Consider the following 24,599-nt stretch of genomic DNA (forward strand, 5'->3'; position numbering starts at 1 on the left):
CAATTGGGCCATGGAGACGAAGGCTGCTAGAGATCGTCTCCGGCATATTTAGTTTTTTTTTTTTTTTTAAATAAAAGATTTTAATTAATTATTTTATATAAAATTAGTTATAATAAAAAATATTTTTAATTTTAATAAATAAAAATCACTTTTAAACAAAAAAAAAATACGAAGGACACATGTCAATACCGTATTGATTTAACTTGATAAACAAGTCAAATTGGAGTTAATTGAACAATTTTACTGATTTAAGGCACTTGAATGAAACGTTTTTTACTCAGAGGACCCAATTGCACTATCCACTTGACTTAGAGGACCAATTTGACACTTTTTCCTTTAATTTATTAATTTGTTTTTAATATAGTCTTTACTCCTGAGTCCTTGCCTTTTTTTTGAAGGTCAATCTTGCGATTGTATTAATGAATCAAAGCTGAAATAGCGTCAGGTGGGATAGCATTCCAGTACATATCTTGATCATGAGTAAATGCTAATGTAGCTAAAGTATGCGCATGTAAATTAATCTGCCTAGAGATGTAATCCAAGGTAATACGATTAAATAATAACATAAATGTTCTGCACTGATCAACTGTGACCCCAACGTAGGAATGGATTGGCGTGTGATGATGCCTGATAATCGCCGTCAACTCCATACAATCCGTGAGTATACTTACTGATGTGTTGCCCCGTTCAAGTAGCCAGGACAAAGCCTCCTTGTATGCCTGGGCCTCCGCCATAAGTGGTGAAAAGCAAATTGGTAACTTGCTACTCCTTGCTGCCACAAACGAGCCATCTGGCGGTATAATTGGAATCTCATTTTTAAGCATTAAAAAATCTCTCTCTAGAAAATTTCCTCTAGGGTTTTTGCGTTCCTACTAGGGTTTCTCCTGGGTTTTCATCGGTGATCTTTCAATTCTATCCGGTTGATTGCCGGAGCGGTAGTTATGGAAATTGATCAAGGATTGTTGGGTCGTCAACGCCGAGCAGTGGAGGAGGAGGGGATTGGACGAGGAAGCGGTGAGGGTTTTGTGGCAGATCACCGCCGAACCGAAAGGGGGGTGGAGGGAGATTTGTTTACTGGTTTGCATGAGGGGGGACTGTTGGATGGTCAACGCCGAACAGTGGAGGAGGGGAATGGACGAGGAAGCGGTTGGAGGGATGTGGCAGGCCATCGCCGAACCGTAAGGGGGGTGGAGGGAGAATGGTTTACTGGTTTGTATGAGGGCATGCACAGGGATGGGGAAGTCGGGCGTGGTGAGGGCAATGGGTTTCCGAGGCAAGTTGGGGTGCCGGTGGGGGTAGGCAGGTTGAGGGAGAGGGCTGGTAACAGAAGGGGGCAGGGTGGGGGAGGAGGGTCGGTACCAGGCCGGCCGAGGGGGGTGGGTGTGGCGGAGTTGACGGATAGGTGGGCGGAGATGGCTTTGATGGAGGAGGAGGGAGCGGTGTTTATGCCGGAAGGTGGTGATGTGGTGGTAGAGGGTGATGGGGAGGAGGAGGAGGAGACTTGGAGGATTGTCGGGCGGTTTTTGACGCAAAAAATGATAAAACTGGACTTTATGAGGCAGGTTCTGGCATCTGTTTGGCAACCGGTACGTGGAGTACAGGTAACGGAGATTCAAAGGGGTTTGTTCTTGTTTGTTTTTTTCCATAAGACTGATATGGAATATGTGCTGAATGGAGGACCCTGGGCTTTTGAGAATAATGCACTTGTGTGTCGGGAGGTGTTGGATGGGGTGAATCCGGTGGATGTAGAGCTGGATATGATTGACATGTGGGTACAGTTGCACGATATGCCGAAGGGTTACACGTCGCATGCAATTCTGGAACAGGCAGGGAATTTTTTGGGCTCTTTTGTTAAACATGATGACCGATTTGAGGGGGCGCCATGACTAACGTTTCACCGTATTCGGGTGTCAATTTCGGTGGATAGGCCGCTTAGAAGGAGGATGCGGTTGATGAAGAGAGATGGGACTACGGCATGGGTAAATTTTAGATATGAACGGCTCCATAAGTTTTGCTATTTCTGTGGTTGTATGGGTCACTTGCATACTTTCTGCATACACGCTAGGGAGGCTGGAATTCCGGTGGAAAGGTACCTGTACGGTCCGGATATGCGAGCTGGTGGATCCCAGAGCGCTCCTAGAGCGGTTGGGGATAGCTGGCTTGTTCTGGTTGGCGGGAAACCACGACCACTGGGGGCCAGGCCACGTGTGGGTGGAACAATGGATGGGGGACAGGGAAGTGGGGGTGTCGCACCCACGAGTATGTCTGAGGATGAAGTGGTGGTGGCTACGGCAAAGCGTCGTAGGCATGAGACGAAGGGGGAGGAGGGAAGTGGGAATGAGGAGGTAACAGTTGCAGCTGGTTCAAAAAACTTGTCCACGGCGGGAGCTAGTGTCTAGCCCCGCCCATCATCATGAGTACTTTGAGCTGGAACTGTCGTGGCTTGGGCAATCCACGCACAGTTCGACAGATTGTGGGCCTAGCGTCCAGTAAGAAGCCTGATTTCGTGTTCTTGATGGAGACCAAGGTGCCACGGATACATGCAGAAAGGATCCGTGTTACGCTTGGGTATGAAGGGTTATTTTATGTTGATAACGACGGCTTGAGTGGAGGAATGGCGCTTTTATGGAAGAAGAATAATACGGTGAGACTTTTGAGTTACTCGCAGAGTCATATTGATGTGGAGATAAGCTTGTTTAATAAGTTATGGCGCATGACATGTATCTATGGTGTCCCCGAGCGTGGTAGGCGGGAGGAAACATGGGAATTACTTGGCACGCTGAAGACTAGGTCCTTGTTGCCCTGGGTGGTGATAGGGGATTTTAATAATCTACTATACCAGCATGAGAAGAAGGGGGGAAATCCGTATCCTAATAGTTTGCTACGGGGTTTCGGTGATGCTGTGGATGACTGTGGTTTGATGCAAATGCCAATGAGGGGCCATCAATATACGTGGCAGAAGGGAAAGGGCACGCCGAATTGGATAGAGGAAAGATTGGACAAAGCTTTAATAACGAATGATTGGGGTCTGCTCAATGAGAATGCATGGCTGGAGAATATTCGAACCCGGGCCTCGGATCATTCGATCCTATTCCTCAGCATTCAGGCGTTTTGCATGCCAAGGAGAAGGGGGCCGCGGAAGTTTAGATTTGAAATGGCTTGGCTTTTGGATGAGGGGTGCAAAGAAGTAGTTGAAACGGCCTGGCAGGAGGGGAGAACGGAGGGATTGCTGCATTGTCAGCAGTTGTGTGGGGAAAAGTTGATGCGGTGGGGTGGAGATCAGTTTCATAAATTCGGAAAACGAATTAACCACCTGCAGCAGAGGCAAGATGCCATACGGAATAGACGAGATGTGGTGGCTTTAGCTGAATACCAACAGATTGAGAATACCATGAAACGAGTAGAGGTCCAGGAGGATGTGTTTTGGAGGCAGCGGGCCAAGCAGCACTGGCTACGCGGGGCTGATGCAAATACAAAATTTTATCACAGGTATGCCTCTGCACGTAGGAAAAAGAATTTTATTTCTAGTATTAAATGTGATGCTGGTAACTGGGTGGAGGGGGATGGTATGCATGCTGCTATACAGACTTACTTTGAAAATATTTTTGCCTCTAATGGATTGAGTTGTGATGATCCACTTTTTGGGGTCCTAGCCCCACGAGTAACGTTGGAGCAAAATATGATGCTAGACCGCCCTTTTGAAACTGATGAGGTTAAAGAGGCTCTTTTTTCAATGTATCCGGATAAGGCACCGGGTCCGGATGGTTTAAATCCGGGTTTCTACCAGCAGTTTTGGGAGGTAGTGGGAGAAGATGTATCAGGCTTTATAATGAATGTTTTGAATTCCTGTGTATTCCCTGAGGGTTTGAATGATACTAACATTGTCTTGATACCGAAGAAGGAGATGCTTGAGACAGTTGCAGATTTAAGGCCGATTACATTAAGTAATGTCATTTACAGAATTATGGCCAAAATGATAACAAATAGGATGAAAACACTAATGGGAGGATTAATATCAGAATCCCAAAGTGCTTTTATCCCGGGAAGGCTAATCACTGACAACATCCTGGTGGCAGCAGAGGTGGGACATTATCTGAATAGAAAGCAATGTGGTATAGTGGGATGGAGTGCATTGAAGATAGATATGTCAAAGGCCTATGATAGAATGGAATGGAACTTTCTGGAAAAAATGCTGACTGTTATGGGTTTTAGTGAGAAGTGGATAAAACTCATTATGATGTGTGTTACGACTGTTAATTATACTGTAATGGTCAATGGTATGGTAGGGGGCACGTAAAACCAACCAGGGGACTCAGGCAGGGAGACCCGCTCTCTCCGTATTTGTTTATTATTTGTGCAGAGGCTCTCTCGATGATATTACAGTATGAACAGTTGGTAGGCTCAATACATGTGTGCAGAGTCGCGAGGGGGGCACCGCCTGTATCACACCTGTTTTTTGCGGATGATAGTCTCCTATTTTTTAAAGCAAATATCCCGGAGGCAGAAGTTATAAGGCAGTGCCTTGCGAGGTATGAGAAATTGTCAGGCCAGGTGGCCAATTATAATAAATCTAATATATGTTTTAGCAGAAATACCCAGGAAGCTCACAGGACACAGGTAGCGAATTGTCTGGGGGTGGTGCAAGCACCCAATTTTGGGAAATATTTGGGCCTACCATCTTTTGTTGGGAGGAATAAGAGAGCTGTTTTTTCATATGTGGAGGAAAAAATCAGGCAGCGAATTGGTTCGTGGAGTAAAAAGTTACTCTCTCAGGCCGGTAAGGAAGTGTTATTGAAAAGTGTAGCGCAAGCTATGCCTACCTTTTCGATGAGTGTTTTTTTGTTACCTGAAACAGTTTGTCAGTCAATTGAGCGAACTATGAATAAGTATTGGTGGGGCAGTGGAAGAGAAAGGGGAATACATTGGAAGGCATGGGACAGGATGTGCATACCAAAGAAGTATGGTGGTATGGGTTTTAAAGAGCTGAGGGCGTTTAACCTAGCAATGCTGGGTAAACAGGCATGCCGTTTTTTGACAGACCCAGAAACACTCGTAGCTAAAATTTATAAGGCAAGGTATTATCCCACAACCAGCTTTACAGATGCAACTATTGGTAATTGCCCAAGTTACTGTTGGAGAAGTATAATGGCAGCCCATGCAATGGTAGTCTCAGGGGTGCGGAGGAGGATTGGGAATGGACAGACAACTTTAATATGGGGGCACCCGTGGTTACGAAATAATCCCAACCCATTGATTCAAACAGAGATGCCACAGCAATTGAGAGAGGCACGAGTTGCAGGACTGATTGATTTACAGACTCATACCTGGGATCCGCATATTTTGCCTGATTTATTTCTTCCTGAAGATGTGGAGCGAATAAATATGATCCCTGTTAGTCCTGAGTATGAGGACTCATGGTATTGGGTGAGTGACCCAAAGGGGACATATACAGTAAAGAATGCCTATAGGCGTATTGTGGGTGATTATGAGAATAATCCAGCGAATTTTGATAAATGGGTTGCAATGTGGAAAATAAAAGTCCCCCCTAAATGGAAAACCTTCTTGTGGAGAGCCATATGTGACATTTTACCAACAACCCTTAATTTGATATTTAAAAGGGTGGAGGTGGAACCAACTTGCCCGATGTGTGGTTTAGATCATGAAGATGTGTTGCATGCTTTAGTGCTCTGTGAATATTCTAAACTTGTTTGGAATATAACACAATTGCCTATTATTAATATTATTGCAGACTCGTTTACAACATGACTAAAAGGGGCTATGGCGGCATTGACGGAGGAGCAGACCCGGTTAATGGTAGCAGTGTTATATTATATTTGGAGAACCCGGAATTCAGCTGTCTGAAAGGGATCAATGATGCGCCCTACCCAATTGGTCAGAGCACCGTAGCACTGCACGCATACGGCACTGCCCATGCCCGCCGAACCGAGCCCGCACCGGCGACGGACCACTTGAACGGTCCAGGGGAGGATGGTCTACGGTGTTATGTGGACGCGGGTTTCCGGCACGACACGGGAGTCCTTGCCTTTTAAAAGCATTCCACATTATTTAATTTGAAATGTCTAAAATACTCTCAAATATAGTAAGAAAAATATTATGTACACTCCCAATTTTTACTTACACATACAAAATCTTGATGTAAACACTTACATTGAGACCCACATGAAAAACTTAGCTTATCAGTATAGTAAAAAAAAGTTTTAAAAATAATTTACAACCTATGATATTTATAAAAATTGAAATTGGAGTTTACATTATTGTCCAGCCAGCTGGCATACTTAGAAACAGGAGGAGTCAAAGTCTAAAAGTGAAATAATCCATTATTATCTTATCTTGGCAGTAAAGTAGCATATCCTATATTCCTATCCTTGATGCAATAATGCTCTGATCTCATCTCATCTATAGTTGTGCAAAATTATTTCTTGTTTCCTCATCACATCAATGCAATAACTAAGCTAAGGCTGGATCTATTCTTCACCATCATTATTTCTTGTTCAATCCATTTGAGCAATAAGCAGATGAGAAGATTGAAATCGAGTCCAAACTAAGTGAATATTGTCAGGTGACAATCCAAGCATGCAGTTGATGAGCTAGGGTGCTACAGCTTATATTAGCTATATAGCTTGCAACAATTCAAGTTGTGATGGATGATATTGAGTCGGTTGAAGAGCGCATCAGTAATGATCAGCACATAAGACGTACTACCCGTATCGTTACCAGTATCACCTCACTTGATGATGATGGTATACCCCGGCCGCCACTATCTAACTTCTCCCCCTTTTTATTACCAAAGGCCTCACTTGATGATATCACTATACAACCTCGTGTGGTTGTGGAGAGGTGGTGCAACACTCAAGGCAATACTCTAACTCAATCACAAATACAAGCGATGAAAAGTGCTACTTTACAGTCTCTTGTGAAACCGATATGGGATCTACCATCACCACTCCCTAACGTCTCATCCACCTGGGATTATTGTTTTCCTTTTAAGAATGAAATGATCGGACTCAAAGATGGATATGATAAAATAATGGGCATGCTCCGAGGCCGGGGGCACAAGGAACGACAAGTCATCTCAATTGTTGGAATGGGTGGTGCAGGGAAAACCACTTTAGCTCAAAAAGTTTATAAGGATCTATCAGTTTTGATTAAGTTTGACATTCTAACATGGATCTATGTATCTGAAGGATTCAGTAGAAGCCAAGTACTTTTGAGCCTTTTACGATGTATTGCTTCATGGAACACCGAAATCCCCCAAGGAGACGATACTGTTGCTCTGCTAGGATTACAGGTCCGCAGGAGTCTGATAGGCCAAAGGTATTTGATTGTGATTGATAATCTTTGCAGTACACAAGTATGGGATGACATTCAAACATATTTTCCTGACAATAACAATGGAAGTCGAGTTCTGATAACTACTCGAATACAGCAAGTGGCTGAAAATGCTTCCTCATCAAAAGCATTTATTTACCATATACGTTTTCTAGATCCAGTTGAAAGCTGGAATCTATTTGTTAGGAAAATGTTTAAAATAGGAGTTTGTCCACAAGAACTTGAGCCAATTGGGAGAAAAATTGTTGAGAAATGTGGTGGATTACCACTAGCAATTGTTCTGATTGCCGGACTTCTCAAAAGGCATGGCATAATACCAGAGCAGTGGGAGGATTTTGCTCAAAATATTGATTCAACATTAATGGGAATGGACTCTCATTCAGTTTCAGGGGTACTTGCATTGAGCTACAATAACTTGCCAACCTACCTGCAAACTTGTTTGCTATATTTGGCAATTTTTCCTGAGGACAGTGACATTGATGTCAAGAAATTGATGAAATTATTGGTGACTGAGGGATTTTTAGAGCCGGAAATGGGTAAGAGTTTGGAAGAGGTAGCAATGGATTACTTGAATGATCTTATCCTCAGAAATCTAGTTCAAGTTGTGAAGCAAAGTTTTGATGGGAAAGTCAAATCATGTAGGCTTCACGATTTGCTACGTAACTTTTGCTTGAGGAAAGCACAAGAAGAGAAGATGTTGGTTGTTAGTAATGAATATAGAGATGATCTTGTTGGAACAGAAGAACAATCATCAAAACTTGGCTGTTGTTGGATGAGTTGTCAATCCCGTCGTTGGCCAATTACTCCAAGTTCTTTGAATTATAATTGGGGTAAAATCCGTTCCCTTCTCTATTTTGGAAAAGATTTATACCTTAGAAAGTGCAGGTTCATATTTCCATGTCTCAAATTGTTAAGAGTTTTGGATTTATCTCTAATAAAATACTGGAACGGAATGCCCAATGAAATTGAAAACTTAATTCATTTGAGATATTTAGCTTTAACCACTACAGGTTCTCTTTATAACTTTCAATTGTTTAAACTCCAAAGTTTGCAAACTCTCATTCTCTCGTCATGGATGGAAGAGTGTCATTTGCAACTACCCAATGATATTTTGGATTTGCCTTGGTTAAGGCATGTGTGCCTTGACAAGGGATCTTCACTTGATCTCCCAAGCTCAGTTCAAGAAAATCTACAAACTCTTTTCTGGTTGAAAGTTGCTAGTTGGAACTCAAAACACCTGGATTTCACAAGGGTTCCAAATTTGAAGGAATTGGGGATTTACATTGAAGGTGAAGTGTCGAGTGATGCTCTTGATAGTCTTGCTCAGTTATATCATCTTGAGAAGTTAAAATTTGAATTAGGAAGGGTCGAGCACTTTTGTCTCCCAAATTCTTTTCCACTGAATCTCAAGAAGTTGACTCTTTGTAAGACCTATCTTTCATGGGAGGAGATGGATATTATTGGCAAACTTCCCAATCTTGAAGTACTCAAGCTAAAAGATTTTGCCTTTTGTGGCCCAGTGTGGAAATCAAGTGTTGAGACGTTTCGTCGATTAAAGTTCTTACTTGTTGCTCATTCCGATCTCGAACATTGGGATTTAGATAAAGATGTGTTCCCAGTTTTGGAGTGCTTAGCCTTAAGATGTTGCTGGTACTTGAAAGAACTTCCAAGCGCTTTTGCACGGAATTACCGTCTTCGATTAATCGAGTTAATCGATTGTTGTCCTTCTCTTGTGAATTCTGCAAAGATGATTCAACGAGAGATTATTGAAATCGAAAAATCTGAACGTCTTCTTATTCGACATTTTTTAACTGAGGTTTATCTCCAATTCTCATTTTTTGATTTTAAATACCGAGTTCTAAGTCTTTTGATTCTATGAATTAGTTTATTTTAAAATTCCTCATTTCTCTGTTATGTTCTTTTCCCTAGGACAAATTGCCAAAGGATGAAAGCTCTAAAGAAGAGAGTAAATATGCAATATGATTGTTTTGTGATTGAGCAAAACTTATTTAGGCAAGGTATGTACCTATGGAATATTAACACCAATCAATTTTCATATCCTCTGGAACATTAATATTCATAGGATATTGCATTTCATATATTTTTTCTGATTATTATAAAATTCTTATGCAGTTGCTATATAAAATTGGTGGATATTTTTTCTATAGTATGAATAAAACTTAATAAATCTTCAAAACATGAATTTGATTTATTTTCTTCTTATCAATTCTTTACTAAGGTAATTTTTTCTATGTTTTATACCTAATATAAATATAATATTAGTAATTTAACTAATATATTTATATATTTATATTAATATGCTATAAAAGGACTATTGTCGAAATGTAATATTTGGATGAAAATTTATTATTATATAAAAATAGATTTTAAAAAACTTTAATGAGCGTATTCGAGTTGAGCTTGAATAACTTGAACTCGAGTTCAAAAAATTAAAGCTTGATTGAATTTGAGCTTTAAATTCTTTAATCGAATCGAGTTCTGCGCATATATAGATTATTTCGAGTTCAGTTCTCGTTTACCCCATAGTCAGGATAGCTGTTGATGGAATTGAAGTTAAATTGCATGCCAACATTCTTTGGTTCAATTTTGAATTCAACTATATGGATAAGTCTTATCCTAATACACAACTGCTACATATATATAATAATGTATTAATGTTTAACACAAAAATCTGTCCACTTTCAGATAGCTTAGCTTGACCTAAATTCAATCCAATTAGTAGGTCCAAATGGATTTAATTAACATGTACTTAATGACCAATTAAGTATTGTACATCCATATTTTGTGTATATAGATTTATGCACATTTTGTACACCAAATGCTTATAATTATTAGCATTTCATTACTCTAATATTTCAGCATCAAATCTATTAATAATTTGTTCAACTAATATGCTTGCAAAGACCTTGTGGTCAAGCGGCATAACTGTAGCTATCCCAGGTAGAGGTGTCATTGACTCATACTACATTGTAATTTGTATCGAGTTGATAAAATCACTTCACATTTATATTTATTTTTATCCATCATCTAACTTTACATATAATTATTTACACATTCCACAACAAAAATAATCACATGTACATAATTCATGAATGTCATTTTCTCTATAAATTGTTCCTAATTTTGAAATACCATTTTCTCTATTCTAAAATTTACCTCATCCACCGGTTTGCAAGGCAGGAAAAATGTGAGTTCCTCAAAATGGTTGAAACTTATATACATTTTTTTTGGCCTAGAAAGATGACATTTGGCAAAAAGGGGGGACCCTACACTGTATTTAGTTATTTGCAAATAATTTTAGCTTTTAAATTTGTGTTTCTTGAAGGTAATCATATAGAAGCTATAATGAGGCAAGATTCCCAGAAATATATATGCCCCTCCCTGCTGGCTGAAGTCGAGGTTCTCATTTGCTTACCTGGTATCAAAATGATGTTTCATTGAGTTGCTGATGTTGCAGTTGATGAGTTAATGTTGGAATTTGTCTGTCAATGCGATGGTTTTCATTAAGATTAATTGTTCTTCTGGTCTGATCTGTTTCTTATTTGGATTCCTTGAAGGGTTAATGTTGTTGAATGTTATCTGTCAAAATGATATTTCTTCCGGGTTGTTGGCCAACCATTTGTTTGATAATGTATTGAACTAAGAGAATGTTATTAATAATTAAATTGTGTATTGTGTCTTTAATTATTCACCAGCCTTTGGCTGTGTGGTGTGGTGTGGTGTTGACGAGAAAAAACAAAAACATCATACATTTGCATGCAATAGATGTTTGGTTTTTCTCTTTCACTTTAACTCTTATATCCTATGCATATATACAATGCAAAATCCTTTTGTTCATTTCACTACTTCCATCTCCCTTATTTTTTTTATTCCATTGTTCTAAAGTAGATGAGTAAAAGGGTAATGAGTTTTGTAATTACTAAATTTTTTTATTCCAATAGTAGGATAACAAAAGTAGACAAATAAACATTGTAGTGAGTATCAAAATTCATAATAGGGTGCAAAGTCTCTGTAAGTGTAAAAATATGTTACACATTAGACCCTTGTATCTTGGCTTAATTAGTTGTCAAAATAGTATAGTCTTTTTATTCTGGATCAAGGTCAGGTCGTGCTCCAGTCAACAGAATGCTCCTTCAACAGGTTATTCCTTCAAGACCCTATTTATGTGCTGATCTAAATCTTGCGGTGCAGCTTCTCCTGAGGACTTTGTAGCTGCACAATTTCAGACAAGGAGGTTCCTATTTCCACCTCTATAAAATGCTACTTTGTTTGATTAATCAAATGCGAAGATTGAAGGGAAAAACTATCATATCATCTCCTAGTCCTCCACTCTTTTTGTTGAGTTATCTTTTCTCCTAAAGAACATATTTGTCAAGGTAGAGAATGTTGAGTTTGTCTCATATATGGATTAGGAATAAGTGTTTGTCTCATACTAGGAGTAGGAGTGAAACGGGTAGACATGTTGTATAGGGATTGGATGCCTATAAATATATTGGTTGTATCCCTAAAGGATTGTGTCACCACTATCGTCACCACTATCACCATCACAAATAATAAGAGAATTATTTCGCTCCCGTGGATGTAGGCACTTTGCCGAACCACGTAAATCTTGCTCTTATTTACCCTTTATGCCATTATTATTTTTCTTGTTCTTGTTAATCTCAACAAATTGGTATCAGAGTATAGTTGAGATGGCTAGTTCAAGTACAAAATTCAAGGTATCAAAGTTTGATGGTATAAGGAATTTTGGGTTATGGCGGTCTAGGATAAAGGATTTGTTGGCATATCAGGGCCTTCTGAAAACCTTGAGGGCGGAAAATCCAGCAAATCTGAAAGAGGCTGATTGGAAGGAGTTGAAGAAGCAGGAAGCTACGGACGTGGTACATGCTGATGGCTCTTATTATAGTAAAGGTGATGTTCTAGCGGCAACTAGTAACAAGTTCGAACATTGTTTGGACTTGTTGGGCGTTTCTAGATGCTAGATGAGAAGGTGGTGACGGGCGCTGTGGTGTTGGGCAGCGCGGATACCAGGGGTCGCGGACCTGGTATGGGCTGGGCTTGTCATTAGTCTCGGCTGGTATCAATATGGGTCAATATTGGCTCGGTATGGGCTGGGCTTGTCATGAGTCACAGCTAGTATGGGCTGGGCTTTTGGCATGAGTCACGGCTGGTATGGGTCGAGCTTGTCACGAGCCACGGCTGGTATCGGTATGGGCTTATATGGGCTCGGTATGTGCCGGTATGGCACTGGTTAGGGCCGATATGGGTTTGGTATGGGAGGACTTCTCGGGACGACGAAGAAGTTCGTGAACATGCACTGGGAAACGTTTGGTGCTGCGTTGTGCGTGTTGCTGGCTAGTGGTAATTGCTGGTTAGTGGAGCATTGGGCAAGGCACACGAGTTTAGTGTGACTTTGCAGGGGCGCTGTTGTGTTGGGGCAGCGTGGATACCAGGAGGGGATATGGACCTGGTATGGGCCGGATGCAGGAAGTCAGCTAAACGGGGCAGTTAGCATGAGTCGCGGCGGTATAACAGGTCGACGGCTGAGGGGCGAATGGCTTGGAACAAAGCGGTTCGTGTACATGCACTGGGTAACGTTTGATGCTGCGTATGCATGTGGCTGGCTAGTTGGGATGAGCATGGTTGTTCCTACCCATGTGTATATGTGAGATAAGTTTTTTTCTCCTAAGGGGCATAATTGTGAAGGTAGAGATGGTGTGATAAGTCTTTTCTCCTAAGGGACATATTTGCTAAGATGGAGATTTGTTGAGTTATCTTTTTCTCCTAAAGGACATATTTGCGAAGGTGGAGAAGTCTTTTCTCCTAAAGGGCATATATGTGAAGGTGGAGATGGTGAGATAAGTCTTTTCTCCTAAAGAGCATATTCGTCAAGGTGGAGAATTGTTGAGTTATCTTTTCTCCTAAAGAACATATTTGCGAAGGTAGAGATTGTTGAGTTTGTCTCATATATGGATTAGGAATAAGTGTTTGTCTCATACTAGGAGTAGGAGTGAAACGGGTAGACCTGTTGTATAGGGATTGGATGCCTATAAATATATTGGTTGTATCCCTAAAGGATTGTGTCACCACATCGTCACCACTATCACCATCACAAATAATAAGAGAATTATTTCGCTCCCGTGGATGTAGGCACTTTGCCGAACCACGTAAATCTTGCTCTTATTTACCCTTTATGCCATTATTATTTTTCTTGTTCTTGTTAATCTCAACACTTTTCTATCCATATTGTTCGAGTGTTGAAGACACCTCTTGACAGAATGAAGATGGCTTGCACGATCAGTCCATAGTGATGATGTAGAATTGGTTGGGTTAGTGTAGTTGATACCGTAGTGTGTATTGAACTCTCCCTTGTACTCAGGTTGATCATCTAGTGGATTGGGCTGACGTGAGTGGCCCCGCAGACGTAGGAGTGAGGCCCCGAACTACTTGAACACATCTTGGTGTCTGGTTCATCTTTTACTTTTTGTTCTTGTTCGTTATGTCTGGCACAGATCCTAACTCTAATCCAGATTCATAATCAAATATAAAATTAAGTAGGAACCATAGGAGAAAGTCTTGCATTCAAGATCCACACACTTTTACAATTGGTATAAGAGCCCGGGACATAAGTTATTTGTCTAACCGATCTGGCTTCAACGTGTTTCTTGAACTCAAGCCCTCAATATTTGTTACTTATTCTGTTTCTTTGCTTTTCTTGTTTGTATTTCACGTGCATTGAGTCTTGCAGAATGGAACGACATAGAGAACCTCCTGAACTAACAGGTGACAACTATGCTTACTGAAAGCCCCGTACCAAGATGCACCTACGAGCTCAAGGGGAGAGGATTTGGAGGGCGGTTCTTACTGGGTGGACTCATCCTACCAAAGCTGGAGCCACTCCAGAAGTTCCTCTAGTCCTCAAACCAAAGACAGAATGGTCAGATCCTGAGAAGACAACCGCTGGATACAACAATAAGGCGTTGGACATTATTTATTCTTTAATGCATGAAAGCCAGTTCACTCGTATTGCAGGCTGTGACTCTGCCAAAGACGCATGGGAGACGCTGGAAACTACCTATGAAGGAACGAAGTAAGTCAAGCAGTCCAAACTATAAATGGTCCAATCTGATTTTGAAGATCTGAAAATGAAAGAAGATGAGTCGATAGTCGAGTTTCATGCACGTGTCCAAGAACTTGCTAACCGTGCAATTTTCTTAGGTGAACCATTTGATCAACAATATATATATATATATATATATATATATATATATATATATATATATATATATATATATATATATATGGGACCACCTATAGATGAGATCATGAAATTCCATCTCAATCATCCAATTTATTGTAATTAATGGTTAAGATTAATTATGAAAAGGCTAATTTATATAAAGATATATTAAATACAATATTAAAAGTGGCATTGTAATTTCATTTTGTTCTTTGAATTGGTTTATGAATGGAATACAATATTTTTCCTAATTTAAAGGGATTCTAGGTAGGAATCTAAACTAGATTTAAAAAAAAAAAAAAAAAAAAAAAAAAACACGCAATTATATCCACAAAATTGTAATTCCCTCCCTTTGTTGAATTGCAATTCATGGGGTATCCCATGAATTCCAATTCAATGCTGGTAAGAAAGGGAAAAAGTGAAGAAATGACAACAATACGCTTAGCTGTTATTATTATTATTATTATTATTATTACACATGGACATTTTAGTCTTTATATCACTTCTTTTATTATCATTCACAATAATTTTATTTCTCCTACCAAATAATGTAATTTGAATTCCTACATTATTTCTACATTATTCATTTTCCACCGAATTACAATTCTTTTCCTTCCTAATTCATTAATCCCAACCAAACACCCTATAAAAGCATCTATGCAAGGTCCTTTCTTTTGCACTAGTTACTATATGCAATTCTCTATTCCATTCGGGTTATCTCTCAAACACTCAATGTACTTGAGTACTTGTGTTTAACCCTTCTCTACGCAAATCTTTTCTAGCCACCCTTTAATTAATGACGATACTCACTAAATACTCCCACTAAAAAACAACTTTCACCCAGCAAACTCCATACACTGCATTAGAAACAGCGGCCCGAAGCCAAAGATATACGCTCTGATTATTGAAAATATTTTCTATGTCGTCACAATGGAAGCCGACGACAAGAATATTCTGTGGGTGGCGCAGAGAAGGAGAGCATTAAAACCGCTAAATCCCAGAAAATCTCTTTTCAAATTGGAGGTATGTGATGCCTGCCAAGAGAATAGAATTCAAAGCTGTCTCTCTCTTGTGATGAGGGAGATCAAATCAACATCTGGGTTCTCATGAATAACAGCAAGAACGAGTGGGCTAAAACCCAGACTGTCGATCTTGTAACTTTTACCCAGGATTATCCAATCCCTTTCATCATAGATGAAGAGAAACAGTGGGAGGTAATTTGGTGTTTAGATGAAAGCGTAGATGTTCCATTCTTAAGAAGGATGAACTAACTAAGCATTAAACCCACAGTTTTGCAGCTAAAAGGAATGCTATCAGACAAGGTTGAAGAAGCAACATGTGCTTTGCTGCAATGAAGACAAGCTCATTTACTTTGAATCCATATGCAGAATCATATGTGACCTTTTGCAGACTAAAGCTACAAGGCGAAGTCTACGCCATTGAGTAATGACTACAAGTTTTTCATATCACCCAAAACAAATAAATAAATCTCCATGATTTCTATGGTTCATCCGCTGCAAAATCAAAGATTTATGAAATAGTGGGAATGATCTTCAATCTTGGTTCTAATATACACCAACTAATTCTGGAGATATGGAATTTGAACATCAGTGTGTAATTTCGATGTCCCTAGCAATATAGATAACAATCACAATGAACATCTGTAACAAGAGAGTGTGAAAATTCAAGAACAGCAGAGAAAAACACACAGGACTTCAACAATCAAGACAAGATTAGAAAGAAATTTGCGCGCTCCTAATGAACTTGCAGCTTCTTGAGGAATCATCTGCCATTGCAAGACCTCAACAAACGTGAATTCTTCTTCTTCTACCTGTACAAATTTTGACAGATCAAATGGTATCTTCCAAAGAGTTTAGCATCACCCTTTTCACAAGCACAAAATTGGATAACTACTTTATATGTTTTTCAGGTTCATCTGCCACCTAAAACAATAAATTATTTTATATGATGTTATAAAGAAGTAGATGCAATTGGTTTGAACCTCACAGAGTCACAACCATATTGCGATTACAATATGATAACAACAGAGTCACCTTGCTAAATTTATCTTAGGTATATACTCATTGTGTGTGAATAAATGCTCAGAAGCATAACATTCATTGGAATACCTTCTATAAAATCCCCTTTAAGAATGATAAGTTCAAAGTAAAAACGTCAATTCTTTTGCAAATAGAACTGTGCCTTTGAACTAAAATAGATATATATACATACAAGGAGGTTGATGCATATGGTGCATAGATATACATACCTTGCCTGCAAGCAGTTTTTACTTATTCACAGCTTTCATTCTCTTCTTCAGAGTTTTCGTTGTATGGCAACCCAATCTATGGAAAAAGTTTACAATGGGAAGAAAATTGGAAGACATAAGAAAAAAAGAATACACAGAATATTAATATTATTTCAATATCAAGAAGGAGAATAGGATATCAACCTTAGCTCCAAGATCACGAATAACAAACGCATCATTGCCAAGCTCTTGTTGCTCTTTTTGCATTTCCTCTGCAGATTTCACGAGGGAAGGATAACAACTGTCTATCTCTATTAGTCGCAGTGCATTTGAAAAAGCGTAAATTGGAAGTTTTTTCAAGTCCCAGCAAAATTTCAGGATTAGGCACTCCAGCTTGGGGAAATTCTCAGCATCTGCATTCCAACATTTGAGATTTGAATGTGCAATGACAAGGTGCTTTACTTTAGGAAACAAACCATCTTCTAGTTTCCACTCTGGACCGTAGAATGCGAAATTTTTCAGCTTGAGAACCTCGAGGTTTTGCATGCTTCTAATAATATCCATGTCCTTCCACGGAAGATAAGTACTTCGAAGAGTCAACTTTTTGAGGTTTTCTGGAAGAGAAGTTGGAAAATAAAAGCGCTTAACACTTCTCATTTCAATTTTTAATTTCTCAAGCAAATTCAACTTGACAAGACTGTCAAAAGCACTAGGCAGCAGTTCATTGTCAATGTAAACCCATAGTTCCTTCAACTTTGGAACTTTTGTAAAGTCCGTTGTTCTTGAGTCTTTGCCAATAACTTTCAACCAAAGAAGAGTCTGCAGATTTTCTTGAACCTGTTGTGGCAGATATAGCGAAGATATCTTGTCAATGTGTACGTGCCTTAACCATGGCAATTCCAAAATATCTCGAGGCAATTGCAAACGACATCCTTTCTTCCATGAGCGAAAAATGAGAGTTTGCAAATTTCGAAGCTTAATCAGCTTAAAGTTAGCAATAGAGCCTAAAGCAGATAAAGACAAGTATCGCAAGTGAACCAAATCCTCTAGTTCAATAGGCAAGCCGTACCAACATTTTATTAATGATAAGTCCAATACTCTCAACATCTTCAAGCCTGAAAATACCAACATGGACTTTGCAAGGTGTACATCCTTACCAAAGTACAGAATGGAATGAACTTTATGAGAAGTAGGCCAGCGAGTAGATGTGCCGCTGATCCAACGACAATCTCTGGTGTCTCTAGATTGTAATTTCTTTTCAACACTCAAAAAATTTTCCCTTTCAGCTTCTTTCCTGCACAAGTCATACAACATATCATGAAGCTTACACGACTTCAGTTTGCCATCTATGCTTTGCTTGCTAACTTGAACTAGATTTCGATTAATGAGATCATGCAAGTAACTCTCCGCCACTTGTTCCAAATTCTTATCCCCGTCTTCCTTTAAAAATCCTTCTGCAACCCATAAGTTGATCAATTTGCTAACAGGAATGTCACTGTCTTCGAGAAAAACTCCCAAATAAATTAAACAAGCTTTCAAGTGACTAGGCAAATAGTTGTAGCTCAAAGAGAGCATTCCTAAAAGCTTCTTATCAGGATCGAATGATGAGTTCATATTTTCAAAAACATCTTGCCAGGCTTTGGGTGACTTGTCGTCCAGTGCAGCTAGAACTCCTGCTATCACAATAATGGCAAGTGGCAATCCTTGGCATTTATTAACAATACATCTTCCAATTGGCTCAAACTTAGGCTTGCAGGAATGTTTTCTCCCAAACACCTTTGTCTCAAATAGATCCCAACTTTCCTGTGTGTCTAGAAAACGTGAGGAATGAATATACCTACCCTTACTTGATTGTATTGCATATTTAGCCACAGCTTTCTCTCGTGTAGTGATCAGGATTCGACTTCCATTGATATTGTCCGGAAAACATCTAATGATTTCATCCCATGCCTCATGGCTCCATATGTCATCTATGACAAGCAAATACCTTCTGCCCAACAAACTTTTGCGCAGTTCTTCTTTTAGCTTACCACAATCCTCGCTGTAAAGTTTGATGGTTTTCGGATTGGTGCAATGTAAAAGGTGTATGAGCATCTCTTTAAGCTGATATTCTTGAGACACAACTGTCCATGCTCGAATCTCGAAGTGAGACATAATAAGTGGATCGTTGTAGACTTTTTTAGCTAGTGTTGTCTTTCCAATGCCACCCATGCCTGTAATTGGGATGACTATCCGATCTTTATTATAAGACCGGTGACCAACGACCATGCTCATTATTTTCCCAAATTCATCCTCGCATCCTATCATTTTATTCCCAGGGTTGTTTTCCTTTTCATTTTGGATCCTGACTTCAAGTGAGTCGATATCTTTTAACACTTTTCTCAAGATCTGGTGAAGCCCATCAGAAGCCTCAGCTACAGAATCTTCATTGGCCAAGTAAACCGCTCCGAGTTGTGACTCAATTTCAGCCTCTGCTTCAACAGCTATGTCTCTGATTTTTGCCTCTAGTTCTTGATTTATGGTTTTTTTGGCTGATAGAATGGCTTGGACAAAGCCCAGCTTCTCAGACAAGGATTTCGCTATCTGTGTATCATCAAGAATTGGTGGATGGCGTTTCAGAAGTTGGTGATCTACTATTCCCAGTAAAGAAGTTACAACAACATACGCCATTCAGTGTACTAAGCTAGCTAGCTTTAGTGCAGAAAGATAGATGGTATGAAGTCTGGGGTTCCAAATCAAGGTTTGGTCTGAAATCTGCTTTCCAAAAAAAAAGGTTTGGTCTGAAATCTGCTTTCCAAAAAAAAAAAAAAGGTTTGGTCTGAAATCTGCTTTCCAAAAAAAAAAAAAAAAAGAAAGTTTGGTCTGAAATCTGGAACAAATATGATAGATAGAGGGCAAATTTTAGTACTAGCTTTACACAGTGAGCTCCCAACCAAATAGAGGGCAAATCTTAGTGTGAGCTAGACCATAACTCCGTATTTTTCACATATAAGTAATAAATTATTGAAAAAATTAAATAAAATATTTATTTTGTCATTATTTTTTAGAGTTACTTTCACCAGAGGTCCTTGTTTTTTGTGACAATTCTAAATTTAGTCATAGACTATCGTTTCTGTCATTTAAAATCTCTAGACTATTATTTTTTGAACACTTTTAGTCATTTTAATCACTTTTTTTTTTAAATTTTTAGTAATGACGTTTTTGTCTCTTAATATTTTTCTTTTATTATTTTTTCGGTTTCAACCAATTTAATTGGTTTATAATTTTAGATAACCTCTGATTTTTAGTAATCATATTTTTCAACCAATTTTTAGTAAAGTCTTAAACCAATTAAACCGGTTGAAATTGAAAAAATAACAAAAGAAAAATATAAAGAGACAAAAATGCACTTACTAAAAATAAAAAACAGTCACGAGAAGGACTAAAAATGTTCAAAAAATAATAGTATAGAGATGTTAAATGACAAAAGCGATAGTCTTAAACTAAATTTGGAATTGTCACCAATGACAATGGACCTCTGGTGGAATTAAGTCTTATTTTTAAGAGTATAAATGTCTATTGAACCTAAATCTATACTTCTATATTTATACTCCATACGAACAATAAAAACAAAATTTTACTTTTGTAACTTCCCGTCCAAACTATCTTCTAAGCTATTACTATATAAAATCTAATAATTCTATATATATATATATATATATATATATATATATATATATATATATATATATATATATATATATATATATATATATATATATATATATATATAATACTATGAGAATAAAATAAATTATCATTCAGATTCTCCCGTGTTATCGATTTAAATATTCTTAAAATATTATAACAAATCAATTTCGTGCAACGTACGGGTGAAAATACTAGTGGAAAAAAATAACCTTTTTAAAACTAATTGAATAGACAAATATAAATACATGAATAATTTAAGTAGAAAAGTATTATAAATAAATAATTTAAGGTGTCATTTTTCTTTAAATTTCTTCCCGAAAGGTTGAATCCCAAACTCTGGCCTGTTTGGTTTGGCGTAATTTGGCTGTAGTTGAATTGCAATTCAGTGAAAGCCACAATTACGCTGTTTGGTTGGAGGAAATTGCAATTCCCTCCTTTTGCTGAATTGCAATTCATGGGCACCCCCCTATGAATTGCAATTCGGTGGTTGTGGGAAAAGGAAAAAGGGATGAAATGACAAAAGTACCCTTAATTTTATTACTACTATTATTATTACACAATGACATTTTAGTCTTTATATCACTTCTTTCATTCCCTACCCAATAATTCTATTCATCCCTACCAAACAATGTAATTTGAAATCCTACTTTATTCACATCTTATTCTTTTCCCACCGAATTGCAATTCCTTTCCACCCTAATTCCTTACTCCCAACCAAACGCCCTCTAAGGGTTCTCAAAATCTCACGTCCCGACCCGACAGAGCATATGGAAGAATGTAAATCATTGTAACTCAGCTGAATACAGAGGCTAGACATTTGCTTACTGTACACAAGGATCCCTTCACTTTGAGAGATTGCTTCTACATTATTCTTCTCAAATTTTATCCCTGTGACCAACTGAGTTACTCATTCGGGCTTATTGGCATTGTTTGGCAAACAACAGTTAGTGGTTAGCGTTAGCGGATTGTGTTAGGGGTTAACAAATAGCGGATTGTGTTAGTGGGTTTGACCAACGGATTATATTAGCGGTCTGTAAAAAGATGTTTGGTAAAATTAACGGTTTAGATTAGCGGTTAACATGTAAAATGACCAAAAGAGTATACATATAATAATAATAATAATAATAATAATAATAATAATAATAATAATAATAATAATAATTTTTAAAAAAAAAAAAAAAAGAAGAAGAAGAGAAATGTGATGTGGGATCAAATCTGATCCCACATCGACAATAAATAAATAAAAAAGGGCGTTGAGCTCCCTCATTAAAAGGGGAGCTGAACGCCCCAATTTGCATCCCAGGGCAGGGAATTAGAACAATAGTTATGCTGTGCATCCGTATGCACCATGATGCAAAAACGACGTCGTTTTATTAAAAACGCGCATCCCACCTAAAAAAAAATTCAGTTTCGATTCCCCTCAACAGCATTATGTTGTTCATTCATTTTGGAATTTTAGTTCATATATTCTGGATTTTTAGTTTATAGATTCTGGATTTTTAGTTCATTAATTCTGGATTTTTAGTTCATCGATTCTGGAATTTTAGTTCATCGATTTTGGAATTTTAATTAGTTCATAGATTCTGAAATTTTAGTTCATAGATTCTGGAATTTTACTTCATCGATTCTGGAATTTTAGTTCATCGATTCTGGAATTTTAGTTCATTGCTTCTGGATATATAAGCACAATATAAGGTTGTTGCTAGGAATCGAAATTGATTTTTTTTTTTTAAATGAGACGCACGTTTTTAATAAAACGATGTCGTTTTTGCATTCGTATGCACCATGCATGGTGCATACGGATGCACAACATAATTTGCCGAATTAGAAGCACCAGGCTTCATTATTAATGAAACCTGAGGCTTCTCATTTCAATTAACAACAACGTTAATTTTTTTTTTTTTTAATATATAAGGGCGTTTTGGGCAAGCCCAAAATGTCAAAGAGAAACGCTGCTATATATGCAACGTTTCTAAAATCAACTGTTTGGAGCAATTCGCTACTCCAAACTGCTGTTAACCAAACAATGACTTTGGCGTTTTGACCGTGGTCAAAAGGTCAAAGTCGACCGATCCACCAAAATTTTGGCGGATCCACCAATAACGAAACATGCCCATTATTATTATTTTTTCTTTAAATAATTGAACAAGTGCATGTGCTAGACAGCTATACAAGTACTAAGTAATTGACATTTTCTGTACAAGTACGGAGTAATAAATGAGTGTTGAATAATTGAATGACTGCACGTGGTATGCACGTGGTATATATATGTATGTATGTATTATATATATATATATATATATATATATATATAAACAAAATTCTCCTATTTTATTTTCCCGCTCAAACTTAGGGGTAATTTAGTAATATCAATATTATGAATTAATTAGGAATAAAATTAATTAGGAATATTCATATAATGACTTGATGACTTGATTAGGAATATCAATATAATAAATTAATTATGGCAATAACTTAAATAAATAAATACAATGAGTTCATGACTAAAAAAAAATTAAAGTCTTCATTTTACCTTGCATCCCTCTTTTCTCTTGCAGGTGACTCTCTCATCACCAATTTATCAATTTAATCATTGTGGTTCAATAGCTTCTCAAATTGATATGCATATTTCAATGCAATAAAGGTAAATTCTAGCTATTTCTAATTCTGTGAAAAAAAGTTATTATTTTTTCATTTACATTCTTTATTATGGATTTGTCCGGGTTGATGCCACTCCAGACCAGCTGTAGTTGCTCTGACTAAGCCGATGCAAAAAAGGTTTAATTTTTTTTAGAAAAGTATTTTTTCGTAATTGATCTTCCATAGTTTTTAATTATTGTTTTTTTAAATTTTTGTATTATATGTATTTTTTTTTGTATTATTGTTTTGTTTAAAACAATCATTATTTTTTGGTGACTTTGTAGTTAAGTGAGAAGCGAAAGCTGCGGTCTAGAAGGCTAGCGCAAAAAAAAAAAAAAAAAAAAAAAACAAGCAGAAAATGGATTCGGCTTTAAAACAAGTTATAAAGAAAGAAAAAAAAAAGTCGATAGCAAGATTCAGAAGAAGATGGTGGAAAGTGGTTCCTCTTCATCTAATGAAGATACTTCTTCTTATTTTGAGAAAGAATTGAAGGCTAATAGATTAAAATATCTCTATATGTGCATACTTGAAAGTATCATTTATTATTTTTTGCTTTTATTGACCTAAACTTGGTTTCCTGTAATTAAATTCTTATAAAAACCAATGTTCTTTTATATATATATATATATATATATATATATATATATATATATATATATATATATATATATATATATATATATATAGATAGATAGATAGATAGATAGATAGATAGATAGAGAGAGAGAGAGATAGAGATAGAGAGTATGGATTATTTGTTCCATTTAATGTTTTTTAAAAAAATATATTGTGGGTTGTGTTTTAAGTGTTAGACAATAATAAGGCTAACATAAATTAAAGTAACGAGTAACCTGACTTGCAGTAGCGCAAGCTTCAGGATCATCTGAATATCCCTTGCCATAGTTGTTAGTGTTGCCGCTAGGATGGTAAACCTGCAGAGTGTTTTGTCTACCACTTTTCTCCCGAATACCTGATGGTGCGTGTATCCTGAACACGGGAGCTGTGGAGGACTATTTTGCTTAGAAGCCTACATGTCATCAATATAGGCAGATATTCAGTTTAAGCTAAACTGAATATCCTCAGTTACCTAACAGATTAAGTCACCAATTGACTTAATCTCCTACTTGCACCATAGCCACCTAATAATACAATATATTATAATATTTTGTATTTAGGGGAAATACTTACATTCTCCAACTTGGTGCAAGTACTGGCACAACCTTCATTAAAGAACAAAACACAAGAACCATAGTAATACGTCATCTACTAATCAAGTGAGTAATATCTTCTATGATCACATGCATTTAAATTCCCTAACTTAGGTTCTTTATGAACAAATCCTACGTTTATTCTTAGTCCCTTAATGGATGTTTCTCAAAATATATTATGTGCACAACTGATCGAAGGAAG

At 37.6% G+C, this 24,599-nt stretch overlaps 3 protein-coding genes across 8 annotated transcripts in view; 2 read left to right on the forward strand and 1 right to left on the reverse strand.

Annotated features, from left to right (window-relative positions):
- Window positions 1-19,663, reverse strand: part of LOC109150311 (putative late blight resistance protein homolog R1B-14) — a 28,936-nt gene extending 9,273 nt beyond the window's left edge. Inside the window, exons 1-3 of one of the 5 annotated variants that reach the window (XM_019298204.1) lie at window positions 17,064-19,663; window positions 16,881-16,956; window positions 16,129-16,442 (exon numbers count right to left, since the gene is read on the reverse strand). In XM_019298204.1, the coding sequence (XP_019153749.1) occupies window positions 16,903-16,956; window positions 17,064-19,529 (2,520 nt within the window). In that variant the 5' untranslated portion in view covers window positions 19,530-19,663 and the 3' untranslated portion in view covers window positions 16,129-16,442; window positions 16,881-16,902. Of the gene's footprint in view, window positions 1-16,128; window positions 16,473-16,876; window positions 16,957-17,063 lie in introns of those variants that run through there. The other 4 variants (XM_019298207.1, XM_019298203.1, XM_019298206.1 and 1 more) reach the window with 4 other exon arrangements.
- LOC109150306 lies at window positions 2,031-6,050 on the forward strand. Its single transcript, XM_019298197.1, has 5 exons — window positions 2,031-2,361; window positions 2,463-3,489; window positions 3,529-4,277; window positions 4,856-5,525; window positions 5,750-6,050. The coding sequence occupies exons 1-5, from the start codon at window positions 2,031-2,033 to the stop codon at window positions 6,048-6,050; spliced, it is 3,078 nt and encodes a 1,025-aa protein (XP_019153742.1).
- Window positions 6,407-11,058, forward strand: LOC109150309 (putative late blight resistance protein homolog R1A-10). Of its 2 annotated transcripts, XM_019298200.1 has the most exons (3): window positions 6,408-9,166; window positions 9,280-9,368; window positions 10,697-11,058. In XM_019298200.1, exons 1-2 carry the CDS (start codon window positions 6,662-6,664, stop codon window positions 9,331-9,333), a joined length of 2,559 nt encoding a protein of 852 aa, XP_019153745.1. In that variant the 5' UTR covers window positions 6,408-6,661; the 3' UTR covers window positions 9,334-9,368; window positions 10,697-11,058. The 2 variants fall into 2 exon arrangements, with proteins under 2 accessions (XP_019153746.1, XP_019153745.1); XM_019298201.1 differs by lacking the exon at window positions 9,280-9,368 and having other exon boundaries at window positions 6,407-8,180.
- Window positions 19,664-24,599: the final 4,936 nt, after the last annotated feature.

Source organism: Ipomoea nil, unplaced genomic scaffold (assembly GCF_001879475.1).
Source record: "Ipomoea nil cultivar Tokyo-kokei standard unplaced genomic scaffold, Asagao_1.1 scaffold2269, whole genome shotgun sequence".
In the NCBI taxonomy this organism is placed as follows: domain Eukaryota; kingdom Viridiplantae; phylum Streptophyta; class Magnoliopsida; order Solanales; family Convolvulaceae; genus Ipomoea; species Ipomoea nil.

Coding starts and splice junctions, on each gene's coding strand:
- LOC109150306 (XM_019298197.1), top strand. CDS start 2,031: ATGGGTCACTTGCATACTTTCTGCATACACGCTAGGGAGGCTGGAATT. Junction 2,362..2,462: donor GGAGGTAACAGTTGCAGCTG/GTTCAAAAAACT, acceptor ATCCACGCACAG/TTCGACAGATTGTGGGCCTA. Junction 3,490..3,528: donor AATACAAAATTTTATCACAG/GTATGCCTCTGC, acceptor TTTTATTTCTAG/TATTAAATGTGATGCTGGTA.
- LOC109150309 (XM_019298200.1), top strand. CDS start 6,662: ATGGATGATATTGAGTCGGTTGAAGAGCGCATCAGTAATGATCAGCAC. Junction 9,167..9,279: donor TTCGACATTTTTTAACTGAG/GTTTATCTCCAA, acceptor TCTTTTCCCTAG/GACAAATTGCCAAAGGATGA.